Source organism: Anser brachyrhynchus (assembly GCF_964034855.1).
Source record: "Anser brachyrhynchus genome assembly, chromosome: 9".
NCBI lineage: Eukaryota > Metazoa > Chordata > Aves > Anseriformes > Anatidae > Anser > Anser brachyrhynchus.
In genome coordinates, this window is record NC_137703.1 from 10,386,012 (window position 1) to 10,405,762 (window position 19,751).

Genomic DNA, 19,751 nt, shown 5'->3' on the forward strand with positions numbered 1-19,751 from the left:
GAGGATTTCACTTTATAGAGAGGAACATGCAACACTGGCTTAAAGTAGATAAGAAGTAGAACTGTTGATTTCCCAAGCGAGGTGGATCAATGAGAAACTTCAGCAGCTGAAGGACAGAACAGGGACAAGACTGCTCAGTAATAAGCAACAAAATGCAGCAGAAGCAAGACGGGTGTGAAACGTGTGTGAAAAGAAGTTGGCAGACGCAGCAAGTTTCCCTGCCCAATATCAGGTTAAGGTAATTAGGCTATATTTCTAGTGAGAAAGGATGCATTCCAAGGAGGCAGTTAATGATTTCACAGCTAAGTCAGTTTCTAAGGAAACAGCTAGCAGAATATTGAGTAGCTCAGTCCCTCTTGAATGATCTCAGCAGTGAGTCTTTAAAGAGGAGGGAAAGGAAAAAAGCAGCTTTCCAATGTTTCCTGGCTTCCCCATACAGCAAGAGCTTGTCCATGCAGGGATCCCATGACAATTCATCTGAAGTAACCAGAGATTTGTCTGTACTGGAAAGTCGTAGAAAAATGAGCATGGAATATCTGCTTCATGTGCAGTAGCTATTCTGCATTAATTTTCTGTGTGAATACTCCTATTCAGCATCAGAAGCCCCCTCTCACCTTTCTGAGGTATGAACTAACTCAAAGAGACACATTATAGTATCTCCATCAACTGCTTCCTTTTTCACCTTGTTTGAAAAATGGAATGTGTTACGTCAGGTCTTGCAGACGAACTTCAAACAAGTTACATTCGATTCTGAATGCAGGCATTTACACGTGTTTTTATGCAGTTTAACTTTGGCTGAATCAAAAACTTTAGATGAACTGTCCTGGGTTGTTCCTAGGTAAACAAGCTGTACAGGAGAGCAAGAAGTCTGACATTTTTCATACCGTTTCATTTGATGCAAACGTGAGACACTTAAATAATTTAAAAATTTGAAAGCAATAATCTGAACTGGATGTATTTAATATTAAGGCAGCTAAGATTTGGTTACTTTTATTGCCCTCCTCTTGCAAGGCTTCCTAATAAAGTATTTCCTCATTTTACTAAAATCAGAAAGACATAAAGCCACCAAAGCTTATTCTTTTCTGTTGTAAAAACTAGCTCAAGCATGTTACTATTTACTGCAGTTTTCTTGCACAAATAAATTATATATAAAATGTCAACTTCTAATTCACAGTGGTATCTCATGCTTCCTACATGGAAGCACCAAACACTCATATAATTTCCACCACTTGGCAAAACTGGAGGGAAATAATTTCCACATGTTCTCACCATGCTAGGCTTTTGCTGATGACATTTCTCCTCTCTAGTTTACACAGTAAGGCAATCTGTAAAGAAGGCTTCACCCACCACTTTTCTCAGACCCAAAGCTACTAGAACCACTATGTAGAGAAAGGTGGTTTTTTTTTTTTTTAATCCAGATGTTTTTTTTTAATCACACCTGAAGTTGTGTTGCAGGCTGCAAAGCTGTCCATAAGGAGATTTAAGTTTTGATACAACAAAGTACCAGCGTCACTCAGCTAATCCCGGGATTTTGTTAAGCAAACATTACCTGGGTAGACGGTGATAAAAAGAGGTATTTGATCACTTCTAGACATTTTTCTGGTACATAAACTGTAGCGCGCTACATTACACCAGGAAATAAAAGCTATTTCCCCAGGTTTGCCGCTGTTTTTCTGACTTCTCCTTGGCAAGTCACTTCATTGTCACATGCTTGTTTTCCTCTCCACTTAAAAAGTAGGAATGTAATGCTTAAACACTCCCATGGTAACTAAAATCTACTCCTGAAAAATATTTTCTAAGTTTTCTTAATATTAAGTAAGGCTACCTTAACAGCCAGTGCCAGAGAGTCAGTCCAGCTCCTCTAGTCTACCACTGAAAAAAATACCATGCAGTGGAAGTGGGACCTCAAACCTGGTAACACTGACCCCACAATGAACCAACCAAACCAAGAGCAAGGTGTCACAGACTCTCCCATTGGAATTTAAAAACAAACAAACAAACAAAAAAAAAACAGGAAATCAGACATATTAAGATTTGTCTTTTCCATTTTCTTTTTAGTGTGTTCTTTTATGGGTGGGTAGCATAAGCAAAAAAAGTATATTGCTCTAGACAGATATAACATGAAGATCCCAGTCATTTTACACACTCCATGCAACTTACAAATAGAATATATTGTGAGAAGAAGAAAGAATTATGAACACACAGGATATAACACAACTTTAAATCAAACTGATCAGTAAACGCTTGTTCAACTATTCAAAGTATGTGGCCTTAGCCAGCAGACCTTTCTCCGCCTACAGCACTCTTATTTCTTCTTTCAAGTGATCTTTAAAGGATGACAATGCCAATGCACTTTCAAGTATGGAATTTTATTTATCTGGCAGTGGGGTTATTTGTTAGTTCACTTTTTAAGTTAAAAAAAAATCCTGCTTTGCCTCATTTGTTTAGACTTACATTGGGTATGCAGTTCTGTGATAACCTGGTGTCACAGGTCTCTGGAGAGGCTCATCTATACTCTGATGGACACTGGGAAACAGCTTCTTCTTGGTTTTTGGAGTATGAGTCATTATCTGATACACAGGTAATAAAGAAATTGAAACAAAAAAAAGAAACAAATAAAGAGAAGGCAGTGGAAAGATCAATAACTGGAGCCACTGAAAAAAATTCTGCAGAAACACTGCATCGGCAACTAAGTTGTGTTCCAGAATCAGTACATAAAATTTCATGGAATCATTACAGGTTGTCCCATGACATCTCATCTCATCACTCATTCATCATCACTGTTGCTGGACCTGTGGACTTTGACATCCAGAAGGCATAAAACCATATTTAACTCACATTAATCACAGCATACTAAGTGGCAGTCGTGATTTCACTTTTTTTTTTTTTTAACTTAATGGCTTTTTGATGCTCGAGGTAAGACACCAAGCATATTTGATCTAGCATAAAGATTGAAGGAACAGTTAATTTTTCAACTTTTTTTCTCCCCATCAAAATAATTTCAGACCAGCAGAGTGTTTCAGCGTTAAGTTGCTCAGCACTTCGTTTTGTGTGCCACAGAATCAGTGATCTAGCACTAAAACCCTAAGGCTGTCCTTAGCTTATTACCAAGTCATAGCCTGATTACCTCCCATGAAGGGGCAACTACCTTTTTCAAACTTATTCTATTTCTGAACTACAGCTAAGAAAACAAATAGTGGAAGATTTGGACTGCTATGCACGTAGAACCCGGCCTTTCAAACTACAAATTGAAGAAGAAAAGATTTTAGAAGGTGATGAAACCACTGAAATTAAACACTTAACCCAGCAAATCCGTTTATTTCAGGATCGTACTAACTGGTACTCACTCCCAAGTACTCAGTTGTCAGCAGCTTCTCTCCTGTAAGTTCTCCCAGTTGAGGCTGTAAAATCTCATCTTTGTCCAGATCAGCCTCCATGATGTCATGGTCTTCCTGCAACAGCAACACACGATATCTGAGCCCATGTTCCAAGGACGTTTGCATTTCAAATTTAGTTCTTGCCTCAGTAGTCACTTAGATGATATCTACTTTCCAGGTAAATGACTTAGTACTGCATGTGTAAATTGTAATGTGCAGGCAATTTCTATCAAAAAAAGCAGACACCTAGAGAAAAAACTCACCTAAGCTTTTGATACAAACAGAAACTACAGAATCCCGAGAGAAGGAAACGCTTCTTTCTCTATGAATCCTTCTCCAGAAAGCACAGCATGAATTTCAAAAGTTGTTCTTCAAATTTCCAGGCTCAAATAATTATTCCTTGCTAAACTTAATAAAGGCTCAGGAAAATCTCAGAGATTAGTATTTTTGTGGAACACCACATTCTAGTCTGGGGAGATGCAATGCTCCATCTTTAACAAGCAGCTGGTGTGAAGTTCGGAGTTTTAGTTTTTGCAGATCTAGTCATACACACAACCTATTCATGTAATACAGACTGAAAAAAAGCAACCTGATGGAGTTTCTCAGCCACACTGGAGGCTGAGAAAAGGCTATCCTTTTTTTTTTTTTTTAAAGTCAATTCTAAAACAAAAACATACAAGAAAGCATCTTTCAAGCAAACAGAATGACAGAAAACTTGCATGGATCTTGTTATGAATCAGTATCATGTGACAGTAATAAAAGCATAAATTAAGATTAGATGATTACGACTAGCAGTAAAAATAAAGTAACCACACATTAAAACAATTCAAAGTCTTTCCTGAACACAATGCTAGCATTCTACTAGATCAAAATGCCCATGTATACGTATTCAGCACTTTTTCCTACACCTTGACAAAAACACTCACGTAATTTATTGCTGCTCATTCCCCAAGAGGGGAGCAAAAGCATTTTATTACTCATTTTCAAGAAAAGGGAGGCATAATTTTTAATCGCTCGAGACAAAAATTCCTTATGGCTGGGCATACAAAGCTCCTCTGAGGGCAGCGGTTCCTTAAAGGTGAGATCACAGCAGCCATCTGAAAGCAGATGTTTCTGGAGCAATGTGAAGCAGCAGCAGAAACAACTCAGCTTTACACAGGATCTTTGAAGCTCACAATTTGGGGCTGCTACAAAATTCCTGGAATCAGTACTTTAGGATACCAATATATTGACAATCCTCTGTTGAGTTTATTTCACACACGTGAAAAGTAATCAACTTTTCAAGTGAGAAGTATCCAGAATTCACTCTCTCATGTCTATTTCTAGTAGAACTGTGGTGATTCGGCTTTCATACAAGCCAAGAAGTATTCAAGTTTGAGGGACTCCTCCAACAAACCAAAAGTAGTCATACATGACAGTATTTTTGCTTGTACTTTGCTCTTGGAAAGCATTCTCTCCCGAGCTGCCCGTGATAACAGTAAATGTAAGTGACTAAGAAAAAGTAAATGACCCGTTAGAGTAAGGTATATATAAAAATAATGTAGAAAGCCTGATAAAAATGCCATTAAAAACAATGATCACTGATATCCTAGGTGAACTTTAGAGACATGAGATGTCTGTGTATGAACAACAGCGTTCCGAGGTTTAGAGCAATTTCTTCTTTATTTTTTCTGTATATGGATTTAATAAAAAAATAGTTTTTATGTAAGTACTTTTGAGATAACAGATTGTTAATCCCCTTCATCCTCCTAAAGATGCATTCTCCTGACACTCAGCCATAAAAGACAAGGCTGTACAGGACCTCAGGGAGATGTTCCATCTGCCTTTCTCTCCGAGGATATGTTACAACCAGCTGGGAAGCTGGGTGGGTGTGAAAAGTAACCCAGATAATGGAAAAAACACAAACGCTTGTAAACTAGCCAACAATCATCTGTATCGAGCAAAACAACAACAAAAAACACTCCAAACTCCACAGTATACTGTACTTAGACTTTTTTTTTTTTAAAAAAAAAAAAAAAGCAAAGTTGAGCTTTATAAATAGTCTAGTGGGGATTTTCATCCAGCTACCACGCATGCATGATGCATTTAGCTTTTCTTCACACATCTCCTCGGTTTCCCCAGGTTCCACCTCACCCAATATGCTGGTTAAGGGATTCTGCCACACAGAGAACGGCAGTTTCTGGTTCCTGGAAAGTACCTCCCCCTGCCAACCTTGCTCTCTGACATTATTTACCATAACAGGTAACTGACCCTGAACGTTTCCCTCCTCTAGCTCCTCCTTGCACAGAAGGAAAGCTTTGACATACGTACCATCATCTTTCCATCACTGCAACACCACAACTGGTGCCCCATTCACCGCTGTAGCAGATGTTGGCAGCAAAGTCCTTTAATGCAATGGCTCAAAGCCTCGTGATTAAGCTTTTTCCTTTGATGTACCCTTCATCTGAAGTATATTTTCACACTGGAGTTTACTAATTTTATTGCCAGGTGCTGAGTGACGGTGACATCACGGGGTGTTTGATAAATGGTCACCGTACAGTTATCTAACGTATCTCAAACTTGTAAGTAAACTTCTGAGCTAGAGCTATGATATCACATATTTACTTTTACAGACAGCTTTTTAAGAAGGTCCAAGTCAAATAGAAAAGCAAATATAAAGATTAAATATTAAATATAAAATACGTTAGTATTTAACAGAACAGTCAAAAAAAAATATTAAGCACCAGAAATTATGCATTGTAACTGTGGCTCTCAACACATGCCAGACAGCTCATATAACAAAGCGGGCATATACTCTGGAAACCAGTGCATCCCGAGCTCGACATAAATCAATTTAAAGCTCGGCAGACAAACCTTAAAGCCATTTTTTTTCTGAGTAACACTACACAGAAATTTTTCATATACGGTCTGATGTCACATACTACAGAATCTTAAATTTCCAAGAGTGTGACGTTCTCTTAGAAATCTCAGACTCATCCTCCAACAAGCTCAACCACATCTTGGCGGCAGTGTTTAGGAGAAAGAAGTCATCACCACAAGGTCTGTTCAAAGCCAGAAGAGAATTCAAGAACTCTAAATTAATCACAGGCAAAAGGAAAAAAAAACATGAAAGGTAATAGTAACAGCATGGGGACTCTTCACATGCTTTTGGAAACAAGAAGAGCTGGGGTAAAAACTGCAAATTAAGAGTCTGCATGAAAGACTCATTTTGTTATTTCTTAAGTTGTGAAGGTATAAGTATTGGTGCCGAGTAAATCAGCAACAAATTATGATATCAGCAGGCAGTCTGAATGCATGTCACTAAATTGTCGATAAATGGACATCTACTGAAATATATTGCCTGTAGTAGCTTTTAAGCATTACGTCCAGGCAAGGCTTCTGACAAAGTCTTTCAAAACTTTGTGCTGCCAGATCACAGCACCAGATGTTATCAGAGAACTCCGATGAACAACAATTCACAGCATTTCCAAAATACAAAATGGCCTCGAGCACTGAGGCAGCGAGTCAACAGATCTTTGCTTAGTTAAGAAAGTAACAACATTACGAGTTTTGTATAGCCTTTCGTTGCCACGGTTTGTATATTTTGCTTTCTGAAAGACCGACAGACCAGCCCTACATGGAACAGAACAGAATTACAGCTCCCAGAAGCAGTTAAGATGTAGGACTTGCCACATCAATGTTATACTAGAAGTAGTTGTAAAATTGCCTGAATTAAGAGTTTTTCCTTTTCCTTTTAATATAATCACAAAACTAATGTAAAACTGAAACAAGGCACTTCACTGTTTCAAGAGGTTATTGTTATATTTGAGTAAAATAAGGACTGACAGAAACCTGTTACACATTTCATATACAATTGATTTGACCTAGAGCCTTGGCTGGGATTGTGAGCAGCAGCAACTCATTTAGAGGACATGACTGAATAGGAGAAATCATTTTTTCATTCCCAAGAGCAGCAGGAAAAAACAAAAATAAAAAACACAATAAAAGTATGCAGCACCATCATACAATTTAAAGCCACACCTTTCACGAATGATCTCCTAAACTCTGTGCTTTCACAACAGATCACAGTAACCTTCAAATAAGTATACTGGAGTTCAAGGAAAGATATCACAACTTTGGATACTCACAATACATCTTAGACACTCAAAGCCTTGGGACACCAGTTAAAAGGTGTTAAGCAGTGCATTAAACAAAAGGAAGATTTATTAATTAATCCCTGGAAAGACCACCTTGCACATAAAGCATTGGTTTTGGTCTAGAGTTGTGGAAAGAAAAGATTACTGAAAACACACTTCAGAACTGCAGGAGATGATACAATTATAATAATCAAATCCTACTAGAAAAAAAAAAAGTTTGCTGAACCCCTTCAGAAGAAAAGGGCTGACTGTAAACAAAAGCTTCCACACAGCTGTAAAGTTAGAATTTCCAGATAGCTGTAAAATTAGGGAAAGGCACAAAGAATAATCTGGTCTAGGCTTCTCCCAGCCTATTGTGCCACAACAAAAAATAGCTAAAGAATGCAACAAACACAAAATGTTTCTGGACACTGCCTAGCAAAGGCTGGATCCTGCAAAGTGCTATGCTTCATGGTGGCTACAAGTGCACCACACCTTTTACAACTGGGATATTTGCATATTTTTCTGTTTTCACAATGTAAAAGGTTCAAAGTTCACTTGAAAATATGCTCAGTCAACCTGCAGCAACAGGGCAAGTTTTGGGTTCAGCAGTGTCATCACTCTCCCTGAGCATTAACGTGCAACAAGCTAGCAAACACAGACACAACAGGCTTACTGAGTTTTAGACATCTTATTCTTCGTAACATCACCAGTGAAGACTGCGTTGAAAATTCATTTCACATTGTTTACACCTTACTTTGATGGTTAATTTAAATCACAGAATCACAGGATCACTGGGGTTTAAAGGGACCATTTCAGACCATCCAGTCTGACTTCCCTGCCACGGGATCATGGCAAATAAACTAATTACACTATGTGCTGTCTACACCTGGAATCCTATTACCCTAGGCAAACAACTTCTTCAAAGATGCTGAAGTAAAACCATCAGTATAAAAAATGTTTGTTAACAGAGTTGGAAATATACAGATAACCAGTTTACACTATTGTGCTGTTTCTGATACTTGCTATTTTTTTGTTTGTTTGTTTCTTCTCATGGCAGTTATTTTCAAATTTGGAATTACTGTTTTTCATCATAAACAATTTATTAGATATATTTCAAAGTTTCTAAACAGCAAAAAGAAGTCACACATTAAACGGATAACGATACCTTTACAAAAAGGTAACGATATTTTAAAAATTATTCTGGTGATATACTGGATCATTTGCTTCCTTTATTTTTGATTGTTGAAATAAGTCTGTTAGAAAGCAAGATTTCTACTGCTACAGTAAGTGCTCATCTCTTTACTTATTTCCAGATATAAACCTTTATTTATCACTGAGGAGGTGACTTGTCAAAATAAAAGTGTAGGACTTCAAATAGACTAAAGGTAATGTAAACGGACCCAATTTTCTTGTTAATATTACCATGGTAATTAGATAAATTTTAAATAAACAACAAAAACAAAAACAACCAAAGGAAAAAAAAACCTTAATGCAATAAACAAGCTCTGGTTTATTGACATAAATATTTTTTGTCTAGAGGACTAAGGATTTTTCTAAAAGGCTCCAGAGGGCCTTTATACTTACTTCCTCATCCTCTTCTTCCTCTTCATCATCAGACACGGTACTGTCATTTAATGGCTCTTCTAGAAAGAAGCAAAATGAAACCCTGTAAGAACACATGTCTAACTTAAAAGAATCTTTAGTTATTGCCCCTCTTTAAGAACAGCCAGATTTAGCTTGCTTCTCTTATAGACGCACCACTCTTCTCAAGACAACTATTGGAATTATTTGCTCCTATAAAGCATGCTAGAAATCACTGAAGCCAATTCATATCCAGGAAAAAAGGCAGAAACAGAAAGGCTCAGGAATGGTTCTTTTCTCATAAATCCCACTATGATGCCTCAGTGTATTTACTGAGGAGACTTGAATGAGAGTGTGTGCTTGCAAATTTGTCTATTTTTCAATTAACTTTTATTAAAAGATTCTACTTCTCTCTACAAGCACTTCATTATTATACTGTCTACAAGTAAAAAGATTATTTTTTTAGCTTTTGTGCAATATAGCGGAATACAGAACATCAATACAAATTAAAAAAAAAAATAAACACACAATAAACCCCCCAAAGTCAGCAGTGTAACATTATTAACAATCGCAGATAACTGAGCTATGCTCCTCTGCGGAGTGAGAGATGAGCAGAGACTGACATAGTCACCAAATCCTGCTTTACAAATTGTATCACCTGCTTATTTTTGCAGTTGACACTGGTCTCTCGTTACTGTGAGGGCACCGGCATGAAAGAAAACAGTCAAAGTCATTCTGTTTACAGTCCCAAAACTTTAGGAGTGAGACCTACACAGCCTTTTCTTTCTTCTTTATAAATGTAACACAAAAATCAATTTTAAAACGTATCAAATCCTGACATTCACTATTCACCCTCTCTCAGAGCATCACATTATTGTAGTTCTATGAGAGTTCCAATGCCAAATAAAAACATGAGCCTTCTTCTGACTTCTGTGAAAGATGTACAGCTCAGATAGCTGCGTTTGTTCCTCTGACCTGAATTGAGCTGCTTGATAATAAATTCAATCTGCCGGATCATCTCTGCATTTCCTTCCTTGATAAAGCAGCGCAGAATTTCTTCCATTCCCTGGATAGAGTGGCAAACATTGCTAGATTAGTGTTTCATGTGACCACACTGACAGAGCACTGTCAGCTAAAATATCATCGTTTTGTTGGGAAGAATATAGGCAGTGTGAAACAAACCATTGTGTCCAGCAATAAACATTCCTTTTTGTCCATACACTTCCCAAAGGCAAAAGAAATGGGATGTGTACATTGCTTCTAGATTTATATATGGAAGTATCCATGATGAGCAAATTTTAATAGATCTGCTGCTTCCACCTTCTCAACTCAGTTGCCAACACAGGAGTCAAGAGAAAATGGCAAATTTGCCTTCACAGAGACAACTGTGAAAGATTCAGAGAAGGAAAGCAAAAGGCAGGACCATCTTTGACCTTCTCTAAACTCAGTTTCTTTCTTTGCGGTCCCTTATAGGCTTGATGTTGTGCCTTTAATCATTTAAGATGACATTCAATCCTTTGTGTTCTGTTAGGTAAAACATCTGACAACTATTATGTCCGTAAAACTTTCTAGGTTAGTCCTTAAGATACAAAGATACACTGCTGGCCCTGGAATACCTTCATCAAACCCAAGTCAAAACACTTTTGTTACCATTAGACTAGCTTTCACCTGAGATCAGTTCCTAGTTCTGTGAAAACCTTCCTGCCCTCCCCAGCTAACCATGTCTAGACCAGACAGGGAAAAAAAAAAAGCAGCAAGAAGAACACTTATCCCCTTAGCTCACTTGTGCAGAATTAGTTAACTCAGGGAAGGACATAAATAGCAGGTCAGATGAAAGCATCTTCTGAGCCACATCCAATCTATGAAATGCTACATGGACAACTGCTCTAAAATAACATCTTTCATTTATAAATTAAATAGTATCCTTTATGCTGCTGGGGCTTCACCTTTAGCAAAGGGCTAGCAAATATGGCAAAAATGTTCAAGACATACATTTATACCTGTTTGTATATCAAAGGTGGAGGGCCTCCTGTGGATTCCCTTCTCAAAATGCTATGCCTATGACAATCCTGCTGCACACCACTCAACAGATACCCACACACGTCATCTTCAGCAGATGAAGTGATCTTTGTGCTAAGCAAAGCAGAACTTCTTACCATTGCTCTGGCTTCTTCTCGGACAGAAGGGATGGCAAGAATGCTATACAGTGCTCCATTCACATATGGTTGTATCTAAGAGGAAGAAATACTTGCCAGTAGTCAGACCATTAAGAAAAACTCTGACATTCAGCCAAGTAGACTATAACCAAAATTTAAGAGTGAAGGAACAGTATCAACTATGTTCAGAGAGTTTAATCAGGCTAGCCTGCACTTGCAAAAATTCCCACTTGGTAAGCAGTGATTTTCTGGGAGGACGCAAGTACACTGTGACATGATTGAGCTAAACCAGTACTGCTGTGTGTTGATATTCCCCACCCCTTTTTTGAAAATGTGTTCTTGCAAGCTGACCTAGCCCATGGCCAAAAAAAAAAAAAAGACAGAAACAGAAAAATGATGTTAGTTTCTGACAAGCACTAGTGGCAGTACAAAAAATAGGAAAGGACAAACAACTGAGAAAAGACAATGTCAGCATGAACACATACAGGTTTTGAGCACTGCAGCCTTAAGCAGGATGATAAAAGCTGTAGCAACCTAAAAGATCCTCCCACTCAGCTGCCTATTACTGTCCCTAAGCAGAGGCAAAAAAAACCCTTGGTAATATGGTTAGTGAAAACCACCAGATACGTCAAACTACCTTTACTAGCACTTATGTGACCCTTCGTGTCGGCCGGTTACTGTTGGAGCACTAAGACCTCTGACTGTATTTTGGAAAAATGAACAGTGAGCTAGTCTGTGAGCAGAGGAAACAAGGAAAGATAAGGGATTAGTATTTACACAAGGACTCCACAGCTTCTCACAAAGTTCTCTTGGCACCCAAGAGAGCTGCCTTGTCCCTTTGATTGCAATAACAAAACTTCTATCAGTTGCACTGGTACAAACCAAGTCCTAAGAATACATCCTATAAAAGAAATTTCAAGGTCATTCTAAGGCACAGACTTCAACTGTATCAGTGTTTTCTAAATATTTCAGTCCAGGAACTGGAATGTTACTTTGTACTACTATGTATTGTATTAATTTTCTCATTCATAAAAAAACTAACAAAACAGTTCAATAAAGATATGACAAAATTCATCTTAATTAAAACAGTGTCACTACAGAACTGATCTGTGCCCTCTGACGAATTCATGAAACCTGGTGCTAATAGTTGATTGAAACATTCACTATTTTCAGCTTAAGTGATAAACAAAAAAAGCCTCTTGATGATCCAATCATTAGATACAAACACGGACCCCAGAGATTATATTTTGTTTTTACTAGATGTCCCAAAATGCCTTGCATAATCAACAAGGAATCGATCTAGAGCATCCCGGTAAACTCTCCCTCTCTATGATTTCAATTTCATAAAAATATTTGTCTGCACTTTCTCCTCCCTTCAGTTCTAGCAAATGGTTAAAAGAAGTGCTCCTCTGCGGAGAGAGTTGAAGCAATGCTTTTATATAAAAGACAAATTTTATCAGAGTGACATGTTGAAAACATTAGGTGGAAATAAACTACCATCTTTAATGCTTTCCGATACATGTGTGTCTGGAGACAGAAAAGAAGCTTGAACCACAAGACAGTTAAGAGGCAGGTTAAACAAAGTGGCAGACAAAAAGATATTCGGGCTTGAATGTCACAGGTGTACTGCTTATAAAGTTCTTTAAATTAGTAGCAGATTTGCTTCTTTGTACCCGATGTTTTACATAATGTCTTGAACGGCAGCTCATGAAGTAGTAAAGACTGAGAGGATTTGGTGTGAGATAACATTTAAACAGTATCAGAAACAGCAGTCAAGAATGCATGTGGATTACATGATAACTAGGCACCTACGAGACTTTCACTTCTGGCTATCAACATGTGTTAAAGGAAAACATAATTACATCGAGAAAGATCTGTGTCCAACGAAATCAAATTCACAGAATTGCGAATTTTAGGAAAACGTCAAGCAACTTAATTACTTGAAAGTCTAACAAGGGAAACAAAGCCGATTCATTTATTTTTTCCCATTTCTTCCTTTCTTGCCTTTTTTATCTTCAATTTTCCTTTCTACATTTTTCTTAACCCAAAGTTTGTTGTACAAGTACCTCGTGATTCTCATGGCCAAGAAGATCAGAGAGAACTTTGAGCACATGGTTTGCGATCCTTGCACACATTTTCTTCCCTGCAAGGCGAGAAAACTAATATGCTTGAAAAAAATAACAGATCAGAGTATCTTAATTATTTCTTTAAATCAGTACTAAATATAATGAATTTACACAGAGCAATAATGTTCCTGCCAAACACTGCTCAACATAACTGAGCTGAAATTAGTGGAGTTACTCCAGATTTATACAGTCGTAATCTTGGACAGGATGCAACACAAAGGGATTTAATAAAGTTAAACAAAGGCATTATTTTTCTTATGCCAAGCAGCCACTCTCTCTTCGTTACCTTACTTTCCTTTTTAAAACAAAACTTACTTTAAGCCTCTTTTAAGTCTCTTGGACATAGACAGGAACCTTATTTTCTTGGGGGACATCTCTACACTGTGAAGTGTAGCACACAAGTATTTCATTTCACATGGTGAAGGTTAAGGTCCTTGCCATTACTGATCAAGTCAGTTCTGACTTTCTTTTATATAAACAGATCTCTCAAATATTAAGTGCCCTTCAAAAAGTGGACCTGGAATGTAGGAATGGCAGTCCTCACATTTTGATCTGAAAAAAATAAGATCTTGTAGGGTTTCATTGATTAACTGCTTCCTTAGTTCTTGGGATTTTGGTCAAGCTATCCTCCACAGTCTGGGATTCTTGGGAAAGAGATATGCTCATTAAATACTGGTTATGACACTCAAATGTCACTAGTTGGTTGAGTCTCAGCTACTAAATATAGTTACTTGAAAGAATCCAGGGATAACAGCAAAAGGTTTCAGGATCTTCCCTATCCACTTCTTGGAATAAAATTGTAATTCAGAAGTAAGATACCTGCACTCCTCAGACACAGATTCATGAGCAAGGCAACGGAATACTCCAGTGTGTAATCAGACAGGCTATCTGTATCTGTCAGAACATCAACCAGCCAGAAAATGAGCCCATCTTTGATCATTGCTGACTGCAGCGCACGCCTAGGATTAAAAACAACAATACACACAAAAAACAAACCACAAGGTAAACAGCCTTTGAATACATTTACATCTAATATGAGCACATTAAAAACCTACTGCATCTACCTGCCACACACTAGCTTGCCAACAAAAAAATAAACTACTCATTTGGGCAGAATCAGTTAAATTAGTGAATTAACAAAGCCTGCTAAGTAGATGCGGATTCCTGTAGGGTTAGAAGCCTGAAATGCTGTTGGGTGTAGACCTGCAAATTGCTGAGGTAAGTTTCATTGTTTTCTAAGGCTTCTAATTCCACCTAATATTGCATTTTCCATTGTCTTCAAATTGGTTTAAAATAAGAAAAAAGCAAACAAAAGACTGGCTACACATAACAGATCCATAAAACAATTTAATTAGTGCTTCTGACAAAGCACTATAGTACTTTTGTACTGCTGATTAGGCAGATGTGATCTTTGATTAGATTTGTTTGCACTGTTCATTAGGGATTGTTATATCGTGTAATTTTTTTCCTCAAACTGTAGTTGTCCCTGATGAGTGCCAGGTGGTCAACTGTGATTGACTCCTACTACAGAACTTTCTCACTTAACAACACCAAACATACACACCCCATGTAGAAGAATTTTTTTCTCTTAGAAGCGGTGGAAAATGTCTTACTGAAGAACACCATTTGTTAATTACTTTATTTCTTACAGCCAGCAGGTCTATACTCCAAAGATCAAAGCAGGTATTTCCTTGCTCTTAGTATTTGGGATTTAGATTACCCTTGAAAGCTCACACACACTTTCTTGGTCCTGGATCGTGGGGTAGGCCTGTGCCAAGGACTGAGGCAAAATGAGGGAGCATCTGACCCCCCCATACTAAAAAAAGTCTCTCATGTCTAGTATCAGGCATTAACCTTCTATAAAATTAACCGTTATTTTCCAGATTGAAAACAAAAATTGCAGTAGCTTATTTCACAAAAATGTTCCTGACCCCAAAATTCAAACTCAACCGTACTATCAAACACTGCTTAAATGGAAAAATCATTTTGTCTAAGACTGGTTTGGGATTTCAAGCAGCAAAGTATGAAGATTTGTTCTCAAATATATACAAGGTATTATGTAAGGAAGCAGTGCAGAATCTTATGCACATTTCCACGTGCTTTATCTACTGAAAATCTTAATGAGGCAAATCCAAGAGCAGCACTTATTCTTCAACAAACCCAAACAAACAATAACAATAAACAAACAAAATAACACAACTTGCAGTCTTAATTTAGAAGAGACCTAGATCTTTAGAAGACATCTATCTCTTTATATTTAGTTAGCTCTTCAGAGCTGAATATTCCTCCTGAATACTGTGAAAACAGAGGTCCTAGATCATAGTTACTTTTTCAATGAGAGTAATATCATGCACTTCATTGCATTTGCATGAAATTTCATTTGAGTCAGACTGCTAATTCAAAAGGAAGAAACAGAACAGCCCATGTATAGACAGCCCCAGGAAAGAGGATCAACAGCATGAGAATGAAATCCCTGAAAAATGTTTGCAGAAAGGATAATGAAAACATTATGCATGGGAATGTAAGACATTTTTTTTTTCCCGTGTGGGATTTTCAGAACTTTCTACATAAAGACTTTCACTTCAGTTGTTCAATTAAGGAATACATATAAAAGTGCACAGAGCTGTGGCAGGAGATTTATATTTACTTGAGTCGTGACAGCTGGTAGGAAATCAGGTTAATTCAGTCAGCAAAACTGAGTTCTCCTCCATAATAAGTGACATTGCTTTCATCGGTCATCAGAGGGTCTGATGATTGTTATGGGAAAATCAAGCACTCTTCTTTCCTCCCTGAACAGAGCTTAACTTAGCCTGCATTTCCTCTCCTGCTGTCACCACTGAGTGCTGTGCTTTCATCACCTGAGGCTGAATTTCTGCAGAGCCCCCAGAACATTCTCCCATGTAAGGGAATCCTTGTCCTCAGCTTTCAGTCTCTCCTCCAGCATTCGCAGCAACATTGGGTTCTGAGAAAGGTAGAGACGACCTGGTGCAAAGAGCGATGAAAGAACAGATGCTGAGATATCAACTTATGACAGAAAAGTTTTTTCTCCTTGAAAGAGTAAGCTGGATTGACCTTAGTTTTTTCCTGAGGAGCCGCAGTGTGCCAAAACCCAAACAAACCCGAACAAATGAATTGTCTAGCAGACCAAATCCACCCACTTGGCATATTAGAGGTCCCTACCTGCCTAGTTAGTACCTCTGCTTGTACCACACAGAATCCACTATTCTTTCAGAACATGCTTTCTGATTTATTGCAGTTTTATATACTCTAGGAAAAGAACAGAGATGTCCAAAGAGTTCAGGAAAGTTAGGTGTTATCGACTTTAAAAGGGATTTCAGGTCCTAGCAATAGTTAGCTTCTGAAGAAACACCAGGCCTGATGGCTAATTTGGGACAGGCAGAGGTATGCAGTCTGGTAGCAGGTTTGCCTATAGGCACTTTAACGAGTGGGGAATTTCCCCTTCCAGCCCCTCCATTTTTTTTTTTTTAACCCACATAAAGAGACTGAAGCCTACATAAAGGCATCAACTGGCTAGGCTCCTGCACAGACCACAAATCATCAAAAACAACAGAAATGATGCAAACACAGTGTCAAAAGGAAAACTTTCCAGACACTGAAAAACTCTTGAATTTACGTAACAAAAGACAGTGAAGCCCTAGAAAATGGATGCCAATAAGACTCTAAATTCCCACGTGGAGTGACATGCACTTCGTAAAGTACCTATGAGCCAGCATTATATGAAAATGATTTCCAGAACCCGCCCCCCCCCCCCCCCCCCCCCCGCCATGGATCTCTTACCTTCTGCCAATGAAGCAAAAGCATTGATGAGCCTTGCCATATACTGTCTGACTACCTCGCTCTTAGACTGTAATAATTTAAGGACACTTCTCTGAAAAAGAAAACAAATGTTAGTAATAGCTCACCAAAGAAGGAAAAAACAAACCTAGTCTTCTATAACATTTTAAAAGCTTCAGTAAATTTTCATAGCAAACAAGCATAGACTGCATACTGATATCTTAAAAATTGTCACTATGATTTAGAATTTTCCACTTCCTTTTTTCAATTTTGGTGGGGGGGGGGGGGGGGTGTAGGGGTGTGGCTGAGGGAGAGACAGAAAATAAGCAGATCACAGCCACTCAGCTCTGTCTGTTATAATGCTATTAAACTCCCTGGCGTGGAATAAGAATTATAATTAACCAGCACTGGTAAAGAGGAAAACTAAAATTAGTGCATTTAAGTTCACAAACTAAATTAACAGGTTTTCTTAGTCACTAGCTAAATATTAATGTCATCCGAATAGGAATGCTGTTGTTTGACAACTAGGAGTGTGGGAAAGCAGCTCAGTAACTTACAAAGAACAACACATTGCAAACTATTTTTAATCTGTTTTACTTTTGGCATTACCTATGCATAACTTTCCTCTTATAGAAATTCTCAGGGAGAAAAAAAAGAGATCATTGATTTATTAATCCTTTAACTTTTCTAACAGCACAAGTTACTGTTGCAATGACAATGCAGCAGGCAGGTCCACAGCTGCTAACAACTTGGGAACTCAACTCTGCATAAAATTAACCTTTACAAATGAAAAAAAATATTTCACTTTTGTTAGCAACAGTACTAGATTATCAGTGAATAAAATCAACATACCTGATAATCCCCCTTCTAAAGAAAGGTAACAATCCATTCCAAACTCACTAAAATACTGTTGAACATGTGCATAAATCAGACATTCCATGCAGGTATTAAGACTGAAATGCTAATTCTGCTCTTATCCTAGACCAGCAAAATGGACTGAGTGTATTATCTAACGACAAATACTGTCTCAAAAAGAGACAGAGCATCTCATAAGCAAGAGTTAACTGCTAAGCGAGGGGCTCAGTAGGCTTCTGCTCAACTCAGACATCAAGCACCAGGAGAGGTGACAAGCTTCCCCTTGTCTACAAGAACTGTATGCACTTGCTGAGATGATCTAAATTGAGGACTCTTGCAACGCTAACGCCGAGCTTTGCCAATTACATCTAAAGACTAGGATGAAGGAGTTAAATGTATCACACAATTTCGGCAGTAATACTGCTTCCCCCCCACACTCCAGAGAGCAATAAATTTTTCTGATCAGCACCTCATAGAAACAAGTCAGCAATATCACATACAAGCTGGAGGAAAACTATTCCAGCTGACCTGACAGTTGCTGTGGCAATCTAGGAGGTCGTTATTGATGTAGGCCTGCAGGACAGTATCTCTTTGTTCTCCAGGATATGATGTTGTCAAGCGCTAAAAAAAAAAAAAAAAAACAGTCAAATAAACGAATGGTAATGTGAATTGATGACCACTGAAGATTTAAAAGGTGCAAATATCCCAGAGTTGAAAATTAATCCTCTTCTCACAGAGGAAAGGAATTCAACCTCAGTGATCTAAGGGAATGAGATGAAATGAACTGACCTGATGTCAGCTAAGTGATCCATTACAGACCCGTTACTCACAAGCTACCATCACTGTCCATACAGGAGGGATACAGCATGACTTCCCATAAAGTTAAAAAGCCCCTCTAATAGCTACAGATGTGGTGCTTTTCTAAAAGATCTCAGAATACTGGGCTAGAGGAACCACTGGTCAGACCTAACAGTTTTTGTTTGCTTGTTTTTTTTTTTAAAATGTGAAAAATGGACATTGAAGCTTGACCAGAATTTCACTATTATCACTTTTCGCGTGTGTCACTTTGAAAGCGTCAGCTTCCTTTCCGGCAGGAAAATGAAACTTCCTGTTGTCACCTTTAATTTTCCCCAAAATACCAGTACATGATCTGAGTTAACTAAAACTGTAGGCTCCTGTAGAATGCCTTGACTATAAAGGAAAACTGATGATTAGATTCAGGTATTACTCTGATACAGCAGCATTTATATAAATCTGAAACAGAGCAAAACATAGAAAAAGGAGTTGCCAAAAACAACAACAATTTTCTTGAAAACACATCAGAAATAACTTCCACTGGAGATTTCAGGAATTTCTATCTGTCTTTCCTCAGAAAGGCAGGATGCTGCTACAAATACACACCTACTGCCTGGGCTTTCTTCATCATCTCAAGAGCATCAGTGAGCTTCACCGACAAAGACAGAAGGTGCCTACAATGCTGAGCTGTTCAACAGAACAATCAGCTTGCCCAAAAGATGGATTTTAGTACTGGACCCCTCCAGAAGGGACCTATTGATTTGTACAGTGGCCATCTCACTTACCCAGCGCAGAGCTTGCAGTAAGAAGGCTTTGAGGCGATCATTCCCTGTAATCAAATCTTTTTTCAGCTTCTCATAGTCCAAAGAGGGCAACAATGGCACATCCTGCATCTTTCTACAATGCAAAAGGGAAATTCACTGAATTTTGACATTCATCAAAACCCTC

The 19,751-nt window shown here is 38.1% G+C and overlaps 1 protein-coding gene across 1 annotated transcript in view; it reads right to left on the reverse strand.

Annotated features, from left to right (window-relative positions):
* The window catches only part of ARMC9 (armadillo repeat containing 9), a 64,536-nt gene that overhangs the window by 14,621 nt on the left and 30,164 nt on the right, over positions 1-19,751 (reverse strand). Inside the window, 11 exon segments of the mRNA XM_080604459.1 lie at positions 2,455-2,570; positions 3,348-3,452; positions 9,080-9,138; positions 10,052-10,142; positions 11,233-11,307; positions 13,299-13,375; positions 14,178-14,317; positions 16,217-16,340; positions 17,157-17,247; positions 18,537-18,629; positions 19,589-19,700. Coding sequence (XP_080460585.1) covers positions 2,455-2,570; positions 3,348-3,452; positions 9,080-9,138; positions 10,052-10,142; positions 11,233-11,307; positions 13,299-13,375; positions 14,178-14,317; positions 16,217-16,340; positions 17,157-17,247; positions 18,537-18,629; positions 19,589-19,700 — 1,083 coding nt within the window.